Here is a 17,197-nt window from a genome sequence, read left to right on the forward strand (position 1 = left end):
CAGGCACACGCGCGATCAGCGAGCAAGGCGGTTCCGTCACCCCGTCTGTCTGCAGACCCACGGAGGAGGGTGTCTCGCCGCGCACCCCCAGCTGAGCCCGCGCAGCGCTGCCCGGAGCGCCCCACACACGCGTGCGTGTGCACCCGGCAGGACAGACAGACGAGGAAAAGGGACCGGGGCGCCTCGCTCCGGCGGAGCGGCCCTGCCGCCCGCGGCGGGGGGGTCGGGCGAGCACGCAGCCCCTCCGCAGTGGCCGCGGAGGCTCATCAGGCGGGCGCAGCCCTCCGTTATTTATTCCGGTGCTTCATTCTTCCCTGCCTTGTTTAGGAAATGCAGAATTGCGACTGGCTGCATTTCTTGCTCGAGTCTCAAAATTAAAACAAAACACCTCAAAACAAAAAGATTTGCCTTGCAAATAAATAGAGAATTAGAACCAAGCCACGGGGAGGTGGGGTTGCGTTAGTCTTGGTTTGGTTTTATTTCTGTGATGGTTTTGCGCGTGGGTGTTTTAATTATATTTTGTTTTTCGTTAAAAGTACTATATAAACCGAATATAACACCTCATCGAATTGTTCTCGGGGTAAGAGGCAGGGATAATAATTATCCGGTGCAGTGTTCGTACACACACATGGCAAGAAGCAACAAATCTTTGGTGTGATATTTGCGAGTAAAAGCCCACGAACAAAGATTGAATTATTGTTGCGGGTGCGAGTTTGGGAGGGTTCCCGCTCCGCTCTCAACTGTCCCGCCGCACAGCGTTGCTTCCCCCCCCCCCCCCCCCTTCTGTTTTTAATGAGAAGTTAGGAAAACTACTGCGGAAAGAGGGGCTCTAATTTTCCTCGCAATTGTAGAAGATAATTTGACGGAAGCCCTGTGTGATGGAGAACACTGAATCCTTACGCGAAAATAGGAAAGGAACATAAAAAATTAATGTAAACGAGAAGCTTTTTCTCTACTGATTGAACTCTGAAATCTAAGCAGCTTTTATCTTGATCTCAGAATTACATAATCATATATTATTTTTTCAGTATTAGCTACAAAGGTTTTCAGATTTGTACTGTCCAGAACAAAAACTAAATAAGCTCTATTACTGAAAACCCTTTCCAAAATATTTAACTAAAACATAATCACGAATTTCTTTCCGAGACGTTTCTGTACGAAAACGGCATGAGAAGGCTTTATCTTAAGACCTAGAAAAAGAAGCATTAAGTAATTCAAGTTAACACTTGTCCTGCTTATTAAATATCAATATTTTGGGAGCATTACAAAATAAACGCCCTTCCTTCGGCAGGGTCACAGCGCATCATGGGTCACATTAAGAAATTCCGCACGGAATCCGTTCCGGATTTTTATTTCCTCAGACTTAGATTTTTAACGGTATCGGCAAAAAAACAAAAACGAAAGGAAAGCCCGAGACGCGGGATTTCAGGCGCTCTCCCTCCAGCACGGGGAGATCGCTGGGTATCGTTTTTCATTTGTTTTGTTTCCTAAGACGGAATAAAATAGCGCAGCGTGTTCAAATACGGCTATTTCTGCACACGCACACTGTGTGCAAATACACGCACCGCGCACACAAGCGCAGCCTCTGCGCCTTCCAAGGCTCTAGCGATTAAGCTCGCTCCGAGCTCCGCGGCGCTGGCGGTGAGCGCCGTTTAGGGAGCGGGCGCGGGACCGTCGCCGATCGCTCCCGGGCCGCTGCCGCGGGAGCGTCCCGCAGCCTTCGGGCCGCTGCTCGTCCGGACGGGAGGACGCGGGGCCGCCGGACGCTCCCCCGGGGCCGCGCCCGCCGCCCCCGCGGCCGGGCCCTCCCGCGGGCAGCCCCGCCGCGACGGTGCGGAGCCGCCCGGCGGCGAAGGGCGGGCGCGGCGCGACCTCCGCGCCCCGTCCCGCGTCCCCGCCGGGGCCGGTCGCGCCGCCGCGGTCCGCGGGACAGAGCCGCGTCCCCGCTGCCGCCGCCGGCCGCCCCGAGGGACGGTCCCGCCGCCACCTGCCCGCGGCCCGGCGGGGGACGCGCGCCGCTACCTACCGCGGGCAGGGCAGGAGCCAGGAGCCGCCGCGGGGCCGGGAGCGGAGCGGGGAGCGGGGAGCCGAGCGGCCGGGGAGCCGAGCGACCAGCGCTCGGCTGCGCCGCCATCCTCGGCGGCCGCGCTCGCTCCGGCCCGCGGCCGCGGCCCCGGCCCCCGCCCGCGGGGGCGCGCCCCGGGCCCGCGCTGCCCGCGCCCGATTTGCCGCTCGGCAGCCCCGCGGTGCGCGGAGCCCGCCCGCCCCGCGCCCCGGGCGCCGCTGCGCTTCGGGGGCCGCAGGGGCCCGGCGGGGCCAGGGCACTATTTGACGTCGAGGAGACGGATCACCGCGGCGCAGCGATACGGCGCGCACCAATGGAGTTCAAATGTCAGCAAGTTTGAGGAGGGGTGAGGCGCCGGGGGGTGTGTTCCTCCGCCGCGGCCCCTGCTCTAAACGGCGCGGCTCCTCGGGACGCCGCATGGCACATGGGCTGCGGAGCGCCGGGGAAGCCCCGCCGCCCCGCCCGGCCCCACCGCGCCGCTCCGCCCGGCCCGGCCCGGCCCCGGGAGGGCCCTCCGCGGAGGGCGTGGGGCTCCGGCGCTGCCGGCGAGCAGGTGACACCGCGGGCTGCCCTGCGCCGTGTGCGCGGCATGTGCGCGCCCGTGTAGCGCGGGCTGCCCCCATGGGCAGCGGCGCCGGCTCTTCCCTCTGCCCCCCGTCTCTGGAAGTCCGGGCAGGAAACGCTCCTCATGTCTCCCAGATAAAAATAAAAGCGACTCCCTCCTCCCGGCCGCAGAGTGTCCCCGAGCTCGGCCAGACGCGGGGCTGAGCCGGCCCCGCCGCCCGGCAGCGCCTCGCCCCCGTCGCCCCGGAGCGCCGGGCAGCGCCGCCGCCCGCCCCATGGATATCGCAACAGGTCCCGAGTCCTTGGAAAGGTGCTTTACGCGGGGCCAGTCGGACTGCTCAAAGATGCTGGACGGTATTAAAATGGAAGACCACCCTCTGCGCTCGGGTCCGGCCACATTAGGAGTGCTGCTGGGTGAGTTGCCGCTCGCTTCTCGGCTGCGCCAAAAGCGACCCCCGCGCTCCGCCCGGTGCCCGGGGCTGCGCTCCGGCGGGGCCCGGCGGGGCTGCTGCGGCCGCCTCGCCGCGGGTGCCGGCGGGCGCGGAACTTTCTCACCGACGTTTGCGGGGCGCGGGCTCGGCGGCGGCCGTCGAGCTCGATGTCGCCGAGCTGCGGGGCCGGCCGGGCTGCGCTGCCCGCCGGCTGCCCCGGGGCCGGGGGAGCGGGGCCGGGATCGGGTGGGGGGAGCGGGGCCGGGGCCGGCTCTTCACGCTGCTGTCTGCCGTTCGCAGGGTCGGACTGCCAGCACCAGGCCGTCTGCGAGGGCTGCCAGCGGCCCATCTCGGACCGGTTTCTGATGCGGGTGAACGAGTCCTCCTGGCATGAGGAGTGCCTGCAGTGTGCGGCGTGTCAGCAAGCCCTCACCACCAGCTGCTACTTCCGGGACCGAAAGCTCTACTGCAAGCAGGACTACCAACAGTAAGAGCGCGCCGCGGCCGGCGGGGCTCGGCGGGGCCCGGCGCGGTGCGGCCACCGGCGGGGGAACCCCTGCGGGGCGGCCCGGCCCGGCCCGGCCCGGCGGTGCGCTGCGGGCTCGGAGCATGTTTCCGAGCGGGCCGGAGCCGGGCGGCGCGGGGAAACGCCGCGCCGGGGCCCGCGGCTGTGCGTGTGGCGGCCCCGGCGAGCGGGGACCCCCGGCGCCGGGCGGCGCGGCGGCCAGGAGACGGGCGGCAGCGGGCGGGACGGGCGACGCTTTGAGCCACAGCGCCCGTCCCAGGCAGGGAGCTGCCCCCCACCCCCGCGCCCAGCAGCGCCCGGACCCGCCACAGTCCGGGACGTTGCGGCGCCGTCGGAGGGGGGCGGCGGCGGGGCGGCCCGGCCCGGCTGTGCTCGGCCCGGCTCTGCCCCGCCCGGCCTGGCCCGGCCCGCTGCGGCTGTCGCCGTCCGGGCAGCACAGGCAGCGCCGCGCTCGGAGCCGGCCCGCGGGGCCCTTCTGCCCGGGACGACCCCGTCCCGCCGCCGCCCGCAGCCCCGGGGAGCGGCCCGCGGCCAGCACCGGCCGCGCCTGGGCGCTGACCTGCCCGCAGAGCGGGGCGGCCGGGGCCGGCTGCCCGGCGGCGGGGCCGGGCGCCCGAGTGGGGCTCGGCGGGGCCGTCGGTGCGGGCCAGCCCGGCGGAGCGAGCCCGGGCGCGGGGCTGCCCCCGTCGGGCGCGGAGGATGAGCGGGCGGCCGCGGCGATGCCCGCGGGGCCCAGCCGCAGGGACTGGCGCCGGCCGTGCCTCCGCGGCAGGAGGAGCCCGGCGCTGGCTCCCTCCCTCCCGGCCCGGGCGCTGCCCGCGCTTTATTTTATTTAGGCTTTATCCCCAAATGTCAGGCTTTGTCGGGAGGCGGCCCCCCGCCGCGCCGCGTCCCTGCGTGGAGACGGAGCCCCTGCCCCGCGCCGTGTTTGTCCTCCCCTGCAGAAGCCCACTTCATGCTTGTCACCGAAATTGAGGACCCTTTTTGTGCCGGGAGGGGGGCGAACATGGGCACTTCAATCACTAGGACATAATATGGCTCTGCTAGAAGTCTGGCAACAAACAAAGAACAACAACTATTGGTTTGCATCAACTTTTGTCAGGCATTCAGCAGGCTTCCAGAAAGGCCTGAAGTGGCTTAGTGGCAACAATGTGCATTTCATAGCTACAGCATGAAAATCCATCTCCATGGAAACTGGTAGTAAATGCTAACATGACATGCTGAGTATAAATATTGTTAGGGTTATAACTCTTGTATAAATGGCCCAGATAAATGTCCCCCTGTTTAGGAATTACAACAAAACGTGTTATTTCATACTGCAGCCCTGACCAGCACGCTACCAGAGAGTCTTCCACGGGCCCACGCGCTTTCCATGAAAATAACCTGGAGCTTGCCTCCGCTGGGCTGCCGTGATCCTGCCCTTGCAGGGGCCGGGGCTGCAGCATTATCTGTATTTTCTCAGACCCCTGTGTAGGGAGCATATGCACGGACTTTGTCTTTTACTTCTACACAAAATAAAACACCTCATGGTAGCTATAGGTGTAGATCGATGAAACTTCTGCCTCTGTAGGTAGTACTACCTTAGATATTTTTGTTAATTAGGAAAGAATACAGAATAGTCTTTAGGCTACCTAAAAAAGCATTATTTGTCAATATAAATATTTATATTAATTACAAAGAAATGTACCCTCCAAGTCCCATCTTTAGTTTCTGTAAAATAAAGGATCATGCTTCGTGACTTAAAAAGCAAGATCATAGACTATTGCTTTGTGAAAACAAAAATACTTTTCTGACTGAAAATAGAAATGTCACTGCTTCAGAACTTTCCGTATTATCAAAGGTGTCCATTGTATAGGGGGGAAATGGGGTAACCAGGCTGACGAGCAATAAAAAGATATCAACATGTTAGTCTTTGTTGAATCCCAGCACCTAGTGTGACATTACATGGTAACCTGCTGTGTGTGCCCCTAAGGACTGACAGCAGCCGCAGCTCATGGAAAGGGGAGGGGAGACACGGTAAATCAAAATTTGTTTTCTCTGAAATTTTATTAGCCCAAAAGAGCAAACGTGAAACTACGCTGACATTGTTTGTGTGCTTTCCCTGTCTGCTGCCTTTAGATTTGGAGAAATATTCTTTTATGATAGCTAAAAGATAAAAATAGCTATTCATACATGTAAGCCGTTCTCATGGGCTGTGCAATGCAGATGATCAGTTTTATCAGTAAGAGTGTGGAGGGAGGAGTGAAGCCATGAGCAAGTTGTGCAGGTCATCTCCAGCATGCTGCTACAGCCATCATCCTGTGCTGTAACATACCGGGATGTAAAATGCCTATATGCTAAGTAAGTGTGCTTTGGAGTAGTGAGATGGAACAGTATCAGTAAAATCAGATGCTTTTTGTTATCCTGAGTCCTATTTACAGATATCTGGGGGAAAAAAAAAAAAAGAGGGAGAATAAAGATTACTTAAATATCTTAGTTACTGAAATTTGCTTTAAATAGATTTTTCTGTACATAGTAATGTAATTTAAAGGTCAGATTTCTCGAGAACTCCCAGGACTATAATCAAGTGCTGTCTGTATATCTTTGGAAAACTGGTGTCTCGTCTTTCTAATGAAAGCAAGCTTCTGATGGGTCAGATATCAGACCTTAAACCTTTCACTGGGTCAGGAATGATTACTGTCCATCCTTGGATGAGGGCATTTCACATTAGGGGGAAGGGTGAAAACATTTTTCTTTCTTTTTTTTTTTTTTTTATAAATAAAAATGTTGGCTGTTTGAAGCTACCCCTATGCTTGGAATGTTAGAATAAATCCTGGGGGAGATGGATTAGTGGCCCAAGCACAGTTTGAAGTAGTCAGAGATGCCTGATAAGCGTAATTTATCACAAAAATATCATTGGTACATCGGTGGGACAAGCTATGCATGTATTTTAGGCTCTTTTTATACAAGACATTCAACAAATTTTTGCATGAGTACATCCTGATCTTTTGATTTAATGCAAAGTACTTATTTTGCTAAAATTTAAGATTTTGAGGGTCACAGGTACATTTGTGCAAGGATTTTAAGAGAGAAAAAAAATAGAGTAATACAATGGCACCAGGGAAGCTGACTCTCGCAAGCCCAAGTCAAACAGAATCTCTTTGATTTTAATGAGAGCTTTGCCAAATTGCGGGATTGTTGCACATTTGGAACCTTACACTTACACTTTTTTTCTTTAAAAGAAGTTTTCTTTCTGACAAACTGAAACCTTCATAATGAGTGTTTATCAAAAATAGGGGGTTTGCGGTAATTATAGTCCAGTTCTTTGCTTAAATGAATTTATTTATTGTACCACTCCTAACAGTGCTTCCTGCTATAAAACATTAATAACTATAAATATTACATTTCTTTCCCATTTGTATATTTTCATTTTTTTGTGATTGTGCTTTTCTGGTTTGTTTTTATCTCACTACTCAGTGTTATGTAACGATTTGCCCTAGTTATTGCTGTTATTAAAAAAAGATATGCTATGAAAAATAACTGTTTCAGGTTACATATTTCATGTGTAAGAAATGCATATAATTTCTAGAAAGATCCATATTCCTATTCTAGCTTTGGAAATAAAGGCTGTAAAAAGAGGTCATTTATTCAAAGGATAGGATAGCCAACAATCACAGTTGCTATTTCATAATTTTTCATTAATGCATTCTAAGTTTTGCTTAAGGTGGGAAAGAAATATTTAGATTTTTGTTAAGATTCTTCAAGATATGTCAGGCGTTGTTTTAGCATTGTTATTGGATGCTATTAAAAAAGACTTACTGTATATTTCTAGTATGTCTTTATACCATTCTTCATCTTTGAGTCCTTTCTTGTCAGTGACTGGGCGTATATTTTACATACAATCAGCACAGAGCAGCATGTACCTCGCAGGAAGGAAAGAAAATGCTGCGAAGTCTCGTTGCTGTAGGGAAATGTTACCCTCCCCAGATTTGGGAAATTCTTTCACATGAGTATAATACTGAGGCTGATGTTTCCCAGTTCAGTTGCATTTTATATTTGAAATAAGACAAAAGCTTCCTATTAGTAAATGTCTCTTATTTTTGTGAATGTTATTTTTCTTCCAGAGAGAGCGAGTGCATGTCTGTCGTGAGCGCAGGCTGTGGAATGTAGGCAGGATCCGTGGTACAAGAGGTGACTTGAGCTCCCAGTTTCTGCTACATGCAGAATGGGTAATAACTATTTGCTAACAGGAATATTTTATTTGTTTTCAGTTCTATGGTTTTTTTTTAACTGAGGAGCACCAGACGTGTCGTTACGCTCATCAGTGCAATCGTTTATCATGTGAACTCAGCAAAATTGTGTAGAGCAGTGGTGTCCCCCTCCGTTTCGTTTGCCTCTCGTGTCAGACTGGCACTCGTCCTTGTGCCTGTATCATTAGGAAATAGCATAAAAACTGATTGAAACTTAGAGACGAGGAGTAGCCTAAGCACATGCCCAGGACATGGAGTAGTGATTAAAGTTATGTCATCCACTAAAAATGCTTTTAAAAGTTGCTGAAATACTCTGGCATTTTTGCTGAAAATCCCACCAGCCCTGCATTATCAGACGCATCAGCCCGATTAAAAATTCTCTGTACGATCAGGCTTTCGTAGCACCTCAAAACAATTCCAAAAGTGGGAGCGTTGGGGAAACGTAGCTGTTATTTCTGCCAATGACGTCAGCAGAGTAGCCGCGATCGGCAGAGCCCCCGCAGGTCCCCCCGTGTCAGCAGGAATTCATCTCTGCAGCACGTCGGGAGGCTGCAGGGCAGATAACGGCGCGGGCGCTGGAACGGCACCGGCCCGGCAGGGCCAGCCACGAGCCTAGAGCTGGTTAGGAGTCAGGCTGAGTAAATACTAGCGGGGATCTGGAATGGAACGTGTTCTGAGAATTTGGGGAGACATTTTGGTTTTCTGCTACAGTCATGGTAATCTTACTGGACAAAATAGTTGCAATGGTAATACGTAATTTGCACTAATCCATGGTAGAAAATGATAGGGAGGATCTTTTTGCAATGTAGGCAATATGCAATTAGATTAATAAGAGGATAATTTATAATACTTAACTACTAACCTGAGAAAAAATAACCAATAAATGTGAAATACACTGCAAAAATTTCTGCACTGAAATATGTAACAAACGGGAACATTTTGTATTCTGTTTAGAAATCACGTCTATTATTTTTTGGCCTAAACTTTTGAACTAGTTGAAAGGCATACATCGCACCTTTTCAACTATTAATAATACATCGTGATAAAATAGCTGGATTATAATGTCTCTTCTTAGACTAATTATGTTATTAGTGTATTTCAATCGTAAATATATACCCCTCTTGCTTGCCTCCGTTGTGGAGCAACCTATAAAGCATGGTCATCTTAAAATGCTTACTACTCTGGTGAGCTTGAAAGGTGGGCGCATATTTAGTAACAACTAGAGGCTGCTTAATTTAGTTGGATGGTTGGGAAGAAATATTCAGGAGAAAAAGGAGGATGCTTTTCATAATGCAGCTGTGATTTTTATTTTTCATTCCAGACAAAATTTAAATTTGTACTAAATCTGCTACTTCTTGTTGTAACAGGAATTGATTTCGTTTTATTTAATATCTCCTTCTCCTGGAATGAACAGTACAGCAGATACAGTAAATTGTTGGACGAGAGCTCGGAGTCCCCTACATGCTCGGTGTGCAAGTCAGTGGGAGGTTTCCGCGCACAAGAAAAGCGGACGGGGCCCTGCCTGGATGTAATGAAATCCACGCGGAAAGCCAGCGCGCTGGCTGCCCTGCGCGGGGAGTGAGGCCCGTGTGCGTTTGGGCGCACAGACACGCGCGTACACCTCCCACCCCGGCACACGTACACAGAGAAGCCCGCGGACGTCTGCTGACGTGCTCAGTGGGGTGATTTGGGAGGAAGGAGAGGGATTAGTAAAATACTTTGTTTTTCTTATCATTGCTAGGCTAAGAGCAGGCAAGTACATTTTCTGTCTGTTTGGTTTGCACAATGCTCCTTGCGCTGTTCAGTTCTTGTGGCAGTTTTAGAAGACTGTGGTGTGCAAATATAACAGTAGTATTTTGTGATAGTATTAGAAAGGGATTTTCTACTGCTTGGGCTGGCTTGGACCATGTCACAAGTTGCATAAAATGCAGATTCACAAAAAGGCTGTGAATTTTAAACCTCAGCAAGATGGAAAAAGACTGTTACAGTATCCTCTATAAAGGGTGTACTGGGTCAAACGACATAGTTGCAGAAAAAACAGGGATAAATGCTTCTCTTTGCCTACGTTTTTTTGCCCACATGATATGTCATGTTATATTGTTCAAGTGAGGTAAGAAAGCAAGCAAGTAAATAAATAAAACTGTGAAGTGAATTGTACAGTAATCTCCAGTAAGGGTAAACAAACCGGGTATTGCTCTTGGATGGTTTAGTGTGGTAGAAAAGGTTTTTTGGCATGATTTGGGGATGAGAGGCAAAGATTGATTCATAATGAAATGACAGTTTTTTGTTCGTTACAAAATATAAAAACTCCACATTTGTTCTGAAACAAAGAATAAGGCTAGTTATAAGTAACAAAGTGACGTGAATCTTGACAGCTGAGTCTCTAGCAGCCAAATAATGAAATTAGAGGAGTTACTTTGTGTTTAGATGGGTGCAAATAAGAACAGAAATTTCCTTTCTTTAAGTGAATTGGAATAAATATATCAAGTGGGCAGGGAATGATTATTGAATATACACCTTGCGGACTATGTAATTGTGGTATGCTATATCTAAAGCTATGAATTAAAACTGAGTTTTGTTTGATAAAAAAGTATTAGAATTTTTTTCAGAAAGCAGAGGTGTTTTCTCAGTTAAGGTATTTTAAAAAATGTAACAGGGAGATAAGATTATTTTGCAGCAGTGGGAGCTTTAACAGCACTGGTAACATTTAGGGAAGGAGACACCACTTTTCTCCATTAGTAACTAAGTGAGAAAAAAACGTTAACTTCATATCTAATTTAAAATAAATGTTGAAAGTAAAGCTAGACTTCCGAGTTCAAGAATAGAGACCATAAGAGAGAAATAAAAGGACAATACTTGTAAGGTAAAATGAGCTGACTTTTGGTTTTAAATGTAATACTCTTTGGTGTTTATCACATGCATGCTAATATAGATCTAAATCTTGCATGCCTTGTTCAGGCAAATTATTCACTATTTCTAGATGCCTCTTTAAATTCAACATAAAATTGAAGCAGATCTTTGAGTTTTTTTTTTTTCTTTTCTTTTTTTTTTTTTTTTTTTTAAAATACTAACCTTACATTTACTTTACGTTCCTGGGCTTGCTTTGGCTAGACTGATATTCCTCAAATGAAGTATTGTCTTACTCTTGTTTTACTGTTTGGTATGTCTGCAATTGCTTTGAACAGATCTTGACAAACTTGTCCAATCACTATGACTAACACAGTCACTGAGACCAGAGCCAGCCCCTGGCATCAGCAGGTGCTATGAAAAGTAAGGGCAAGTTATTGCTGTGAGAGGGATGCGAGGAGTAGACAGGGACTTCTGTTCGCTGGACCTGAACAGACTGTTCTCAAAACAGCCATTTTGCAAAATAGGCTCTGGTTGTTACCAAACAAATTACTGATAACAGATATTTTCTCCTTTTATATGACCAACACGTACACAGAATATATGTGTTGCCATTGCCCTTTATTGGATGCTAAATATACCTTATAAGTAGAAAGCACCATGTGTAGCATATTATGCAATTTTAATGCAGATTATGTAGAAGCAAAACCCTTAAAATGAAGTATCTTGTATGAACATTAAGTATCCACTGTCTCGAGAAGGTAGAACATTCAGATCAGTATTACCAGAGGAACCCAGAATCTGTTACACCAACTTTTGCCACTGAGATGGAAATCCAGCAGCCCAGCTAAACCCACCTGCGTGCTTCTCATCACGATGCTTGTACAGAACTGGGGTATTTTACTCACCTTTCAAAAACTATTTGCCCGTGGGCAACTGAACAAGTAGACATTTGCGAGATTGTATTACAGTAAAGGAATCATTAATATGATTAATTCCATTTTGTTAGTTTGTTGGTTTTGAAATTTTACAGTGATCTTCTTTGTAGATACAGCAGAACTGCTACGGCACAAATTGATTAAATGCCCTTAATATCAACATAAACAAGGAATAACCTATTTCTTGGGAACTGTATAAAGGTTTATACTCTGATGCTCCTGTAACAAGCCAATACATTTACAGAGAACACTTGTCGTGGAGGTCATTTGCTTTGCTTCCAAAACATAATATTTTTTTTAATATGCACAAAATTTTCCTTTGCAAATGTTGACATGAACTTGTGAACATGCAATTCCTATTGACTTCAATGAGAGCCATCCTTGCTCATCAAAGGATAGAATTTGGCTCTTGATTTTACTGCAATCAGAGTCTTATTTATAATGTACAAGAGTGCACATGCACTCTCCCAGTAAGAGCTAATGGAATTTATGTGCACATGCTGAGGACCAAATCCTCCTGGTAGCTGTTAGGAAGTTAACTTTCAATGTGTTTGTTCCTTTGTGTGACCTGAATCACCATTCACTGATTACAAAACCAAAATAAAACCAAAAAAAGAATAATAGTCTACATCAATAATATTTTTTGCAGTTGTTACTTTTATTATAGGTTATTATTATGATAGGAAGCAAGCAAATTTGAATTTGCAGAAGAAATTATTAATATTGTTTTAAAGCATTTCTAATTACAGCCAGTGGTTACTCGTTCTCTCAGACTGATAGAAACATCACTGCTGCTTACAGTAGTTTCTCCTTACAAATTGAGCACTGGTGCATTCCTCGTGTATTAGTGAGAAAGCACATTTGTTACAGAATGTGAATGTGGGCGGTATGACTGGGGATAGCATTTGCTCTCCGGAGGTGGGGCTCGGCAGGGCGCTGGGCACCGCTGCCTGCCACAGCTGGAGCTGGGGTCACTGGGAGCTCCGTGGGACTGGACCCTTGGGCTGCAGCATGATACCTGCCAAAACTCATTAGTGAGAAAGGTTACATTAACATCCCCTCCACAGAACAGTTGTTTCCAACCTGTGGCATCCTATCCTTTGACACAATCAGCTTGCCCACAGCTAGCATTTTTCTGTCACCTGATAGAGCTATTCCTGCAGCTTCCCAATGGAAGCAGCTTCTCTGGTTTCTCATGTTCTCTCTTATGTCACAACTTTAATCCAGTTTTATCGGGGAGGATGCGGGTGTGCTTGCTGAGGTTTCTTTTGATAATGCATGTGAAATGAGACAGGTATTTAATTCTGTATCATACAAAGAGATTTATTAGCAAATCACAATAAAGCACTGTAGGAAATCATGAAACTAAGAAAAACAATGCAAACCAAAACACTGAAATGACCGCAGAAGAGGCGAGCTACCTTCGGTTAGGGGGAAGCTTTGGTACAATAAGGTCCAGCTGTACATGACAGTCTGGTAGCCCCAGCACTATTCATAAATATCCAGGATCTTCTGCAGACATTTCTTTGTAGTTGATGATCTGTGCTAAGCCATCTCCAGTGCAGCAACTCTTCAGCTATTTACTCTAGTGGTGCTGCGCCCTCGGTTCTGTGGTAGATCTTGTCTTAGGGCAGGCCAGCCTGCCCAGCTCCTGAGCCTCGTCATGAGCTTTTCAGATGGTCAGGAGCCACAGGAGAGGTACCAGGTGCTGCAGGGAGCTGTGGGAAGGTGGTGAGCAGGGGGAGCGAGGGAGGGTCCCGCTCTGCCTCCTCCGTGCAACGCTCTCCCACGGCAGCTCCCGCCAGGTTGCAACAGCCAGGAGCAACCAGGGTTCAGCGGCTGCAGTGGGGGATCCCAGGGTCCTGCTGCGGCAGCACAGGCTGGACCTGGCCAGGCACACAGCCCCATTTCCACCTCAGCTACTTCTTCCAGCAGCTGGGGATCTGGGTTACCTGGTCCGTCCTCACTACCAGTCGAATGACATGTTCAGGATATTGGAGCTGTGCTGGCGCTGCTTATGAGCTCACATGGGTCAAAAGCCACGGGCTAGCTCTTCCTGGCTGCAGTGGGTGAGCGGGAGCTGGTGTGTGGCGGATGAGCTGGGGTTCCCTTCCTATGTGGGATAGGATCATGCGGGTTATCTGTTCCGGTGGGTCTGCCTGGGCGTTGAGAGCTTTGCATTTCTGACTTTCAGGAGAGAAAGAGCTGATCCTCCCTCCTCCTCCCCCTGCTATTAATAATTGTGGTTTGCAGACCGAGTATCCACTCCATGAAGGTTTGTATGTACATGCAGGCTTGAGTCAGTACCTATCTGTTATAATTTTAGAGAGCAATCTTCAGATTACTGGTGTGTGCAGTGGGCTGCGAGTGCTCGCGGAGGTTGGCAGCACATTCCTCCTGCAGCAGTCACCAGCACTGGGAACACTCCCTGTGCGGAGGGGCTGACGCTGCCAGTTCATGGGCCCCATTGGGGGCCTGAGCCGGCAAATCCCCGCTCCCAGGGCTCCCATGAGTAATGCCATTGAAGCCAATTGCCCTGGCATGCAGTGGCTTGCAGTGTCATGCAAGGTCAGTTTACTTACCTGACGGCAAGTGTCTAGAGAGAACTCGGTAGAGCAGCTCGCTGAAGTTTTTGGGGATGGGGCTCTTCATAGGCGAAACCCACCCTAAATAGAAGTCACAGTTTAACATTGTGAGTTGTCTTCTCAGTTGGATCTTGGCATGAGCTTCATCTGATGACAAGAAAAGTTTCGCATGTGGAGCATAACTCTATGGGTCAGCTCCCACTCACACTAGAGCTGATGAGGAAGGTGTGGTGGGGGCCTGTATGAGCATTAGTACCAGCAGTGAGGCTTTCAAAATCCCTTTCCGTCATTAAGCATTCTGAGAAAGCCAAGCATGCATTCCTCACTCCGCTGGTGGCTCTGCTGTCCTCTGCAAGCCACTTGGCTTACGATTGCGCTGGGGAAATGCAAATATTGTATTTCGAGTGCTTCCCAGGCACCTTCTGATCATTAATGGAGTCCAGAGTGAGAAAGGAAGAGGGAAGAGAGAGGAAGAAAGGAACAGTGAGCAAGACCTACCTCTCTGCAGAGGTCAATGCAAAGCCAGTCTGCCCTAAGCCCAGTGAACGAGTTGTGCATATTATGTGCAACTCTCTTGAAATCTTAAGAGAAAATGTTTTTCTGAAGTGATTCTATTGATATTAATTTTATTACATGTCAGTCTGTTTTTTATTACATGCAAACAATCGCACAGACTCAGCATCTCTACTTTGTAACAGTGACAGCGGTGATGAAGGAAGGCTTAGGGAAATGCAGGGGCCTGAAGCCGTACAGAGAAAGCCCCCCAAGCTATCCTGCCAGTAGAATGTGCGTTTGCACCTGGGAATGGAGAAGTGGAGAGGCTCCAGGATTGCTGTCAGCCCTGCAGGTGAGGGTGCAGACCCTGCTGTGGTGGGCAGCGGGGAACCCGGAACCATCTCGCACTGCTGGGGCTCAGCGGCAGCTGCTGTCAGACATTCCCAGCACACGCTGCAGTGAGAGGACTGGAGTGACCCTGCGTGGGCCTGTGGAGCACGGGCTCGACGTCCTGTGTAGCCCATCCGTCTGACACTGTCCCGGGCCTGTGTGGCGAGGCGGCAGCTCTAAGCTCTGCCGCTGCCATAGTGCCCTTTTGCAGCTCTCCCCTTGCGGAAAGGAGAGGGTGGGAGCATGGGTGGCAGCACCCGCTCTGCTGTCGCTGCGGGCAGGTGCGTGCGTCTGCTGGAGGCTCACGTTGTGCTGCCCGGCGCCGGGCGGATCCTGCCCCGCGCCCGCAGGCTCCGGCTCGGCGAGGGTCTGCCCTGCGGTTGGAGGTGTGTAGCCGACAAGCGTGGGCTCCGGCGCCGGCGCCCACTGGTGCCGAGAGCTGGCTGGGAAGCCTTGCTGCCGTGCCGGTGCCTCTGCCCGCCCGGGGCTGGGGGAGGCAGCACCGACAGCCTCAGCTGCCTGGATTTTCATAGCCTGGTTTTCCCTGAGGTCTAGGGAGGAAGAGCTCCCGTGTTCTGGGCACCGCTTTGCCCCGGGGGCAATGCTGCTTTTCTGAGGATTCCCTTTCTTGTCAGCCAAACGTGCCGAAGCTTTGCAATATCTGGATATTTTCTTACTTTTATTTATTTACACACATGTATGAGAAATTATTTACTTCATTACTTCATTTACCAACATTTTGCCAAGCTGCAAGGAAGCTGTCGACACATTTTCCCTTTGCAAGTCATGAATGGGTGACAGTAACAGTGTCGTAGCCATGTGCTGTTTGTGCTTATTGTGGCATTTGCATGAGCGCTGATGCTCGCAGCAGATATTACAATGTCCTGCGTGTGTCTTTTGGCTTGTGTGCGTGTAAAAAGAAAAGCAATGCTCTGGTTTTTTACAGATGGGACACAGTGATGGGAGTACTTGTAGTACAAAAAAGAGGTTATTGTTAAGAGCAATTTCTGAAATGTTGCAAAAGTACAAATGGAGGAAAAGTATTTGAGGGAATAAATGGCATGTGAAATGTTGCAGCGATACTATCTCTACTTGGTATCATTGGTTTGAACCTGCCAGGCTTGGTGGTTGGAGCTGCAACAAACAAGTGATTCAGCTCATGGGAGTAGAAAGCGTTACAACCGACAGCTACGTTGTTAATGGAGGAACAGGAGGAATCGCAGTGCTGGGGGGATCCCCTACTGCAGCCACTGCACCCTGGTTGCTCCTGACTGTTGCAACCCTGGCAGGAGCTGCCGTGGGAGAGCGTTGCACGGAGGAGGCAGAGCTTGTATTTCAGCGGCAGCTTTCCTTTGTGTCCTGCGCCGGGGGCTGCGGGGGCACACATGGCCTCTGCGGTGTCCCTGAGCTCCTGGGTGGGTGTCCCGAGCCGGAGGGAGAAGGCGGTGCTCCGGGGGTGTGTAGCTCCTGCTAGCTTGGTCCTTAGAGTCGTGCTGCCTCGGTATCGCTACCCATGCCCGGGCCAGTTCCCCAGCATGGTTTTGTGGGTGTGGAATAAATTAGCCTTGATGGCGCCTGCATTAATTTTATGTGGGAGAATCCCCAGAGATTCCAGGGCAATTACAGGGAGAGCAGTCTTGCCCAGCGCAGTGTCCTCCACATCCAGCGCTGATCCCCACGGAGGAGATGGGAGCACTTGGCAAAGCAGCGCCGGCACTCTGGCAGTGCCCGCTCCCCGCGGCCGCCCACCCACACCATCTCTCGCAGCAGAGGCCAGAGCAGGGTGGTCCACAGTCCCGCGAGCGACCGCGCTCCACGGCTGGCCCAGGGCAATAGGACTGAGCGTCGGGCAGTAGCGGAGCTTGCTGTGCTGATCTGTGTCTTACGGAAAGGTTGGAAAACAAGCCCAAGGCAAGCAAGCTGTCTTCATTTCATACATGTCCTATGAATATTGGTTGTCTAGTATAATTGAAGCCTGTTCCATTTGTGGCTTTTTTCTTACTTAAAAATTCAGCTCATATTTTGGCAGGGGTTTGTCTGAGCGCGTAGCGGATACATTCAATGACAAGAGCTATAACATTCAATTTGTTGGATGCCACAATTAAACCTCAGCTTTTTCACCCAGCC

At 50.2% G+C, this 17,197-nt stretch overlaps 1 protein-coding gene across 3 annotated transcripts in view; it reads left to right on the forward strand.

The window, feature by feature from the left end:
- The first annotated feature begins 2,904 nt into the window (after window positions 1-2,904).
- The window catches only part of LMX1B (LIM homeobox transcription factor 1 beta), a 103,775-nt gene continuing 89,482 nt past the window's right edge, over window positions 2,905-17,197 (forward strand). For all 3 annotated transcript variants that reach the window (XM_075170920.1, XM_075170921.1, XM_075170922.1), the window contains exons 1-2: window positions 2,905-3,043; window positions 3,361-3,547. In XM_075170920.1, the coding sequence (XP_075027021.1) occupies window positions 2,905-3,043; window positions 3,361-3,547 (326 nt within the window). The remainder of the gene's footprint in view (window positions 3,044-3,360; window positions 3,548-17,197) is intronic.

This window comes from Calonectris borealis, chromosome 21 (genome assembly GCF_964195595.1).
Source record: "Calonectris borealis chromosome 21, bCalBor7.hap1.2, whole genome shotgun sequence".
Classification (NCBI taxonomy): domain Eukaryota; kingdom Metazoa; phylum Chordata; class Aves; order Procellariiformes; family Procellariidae; genus Calonectris; species Calonectris borealis.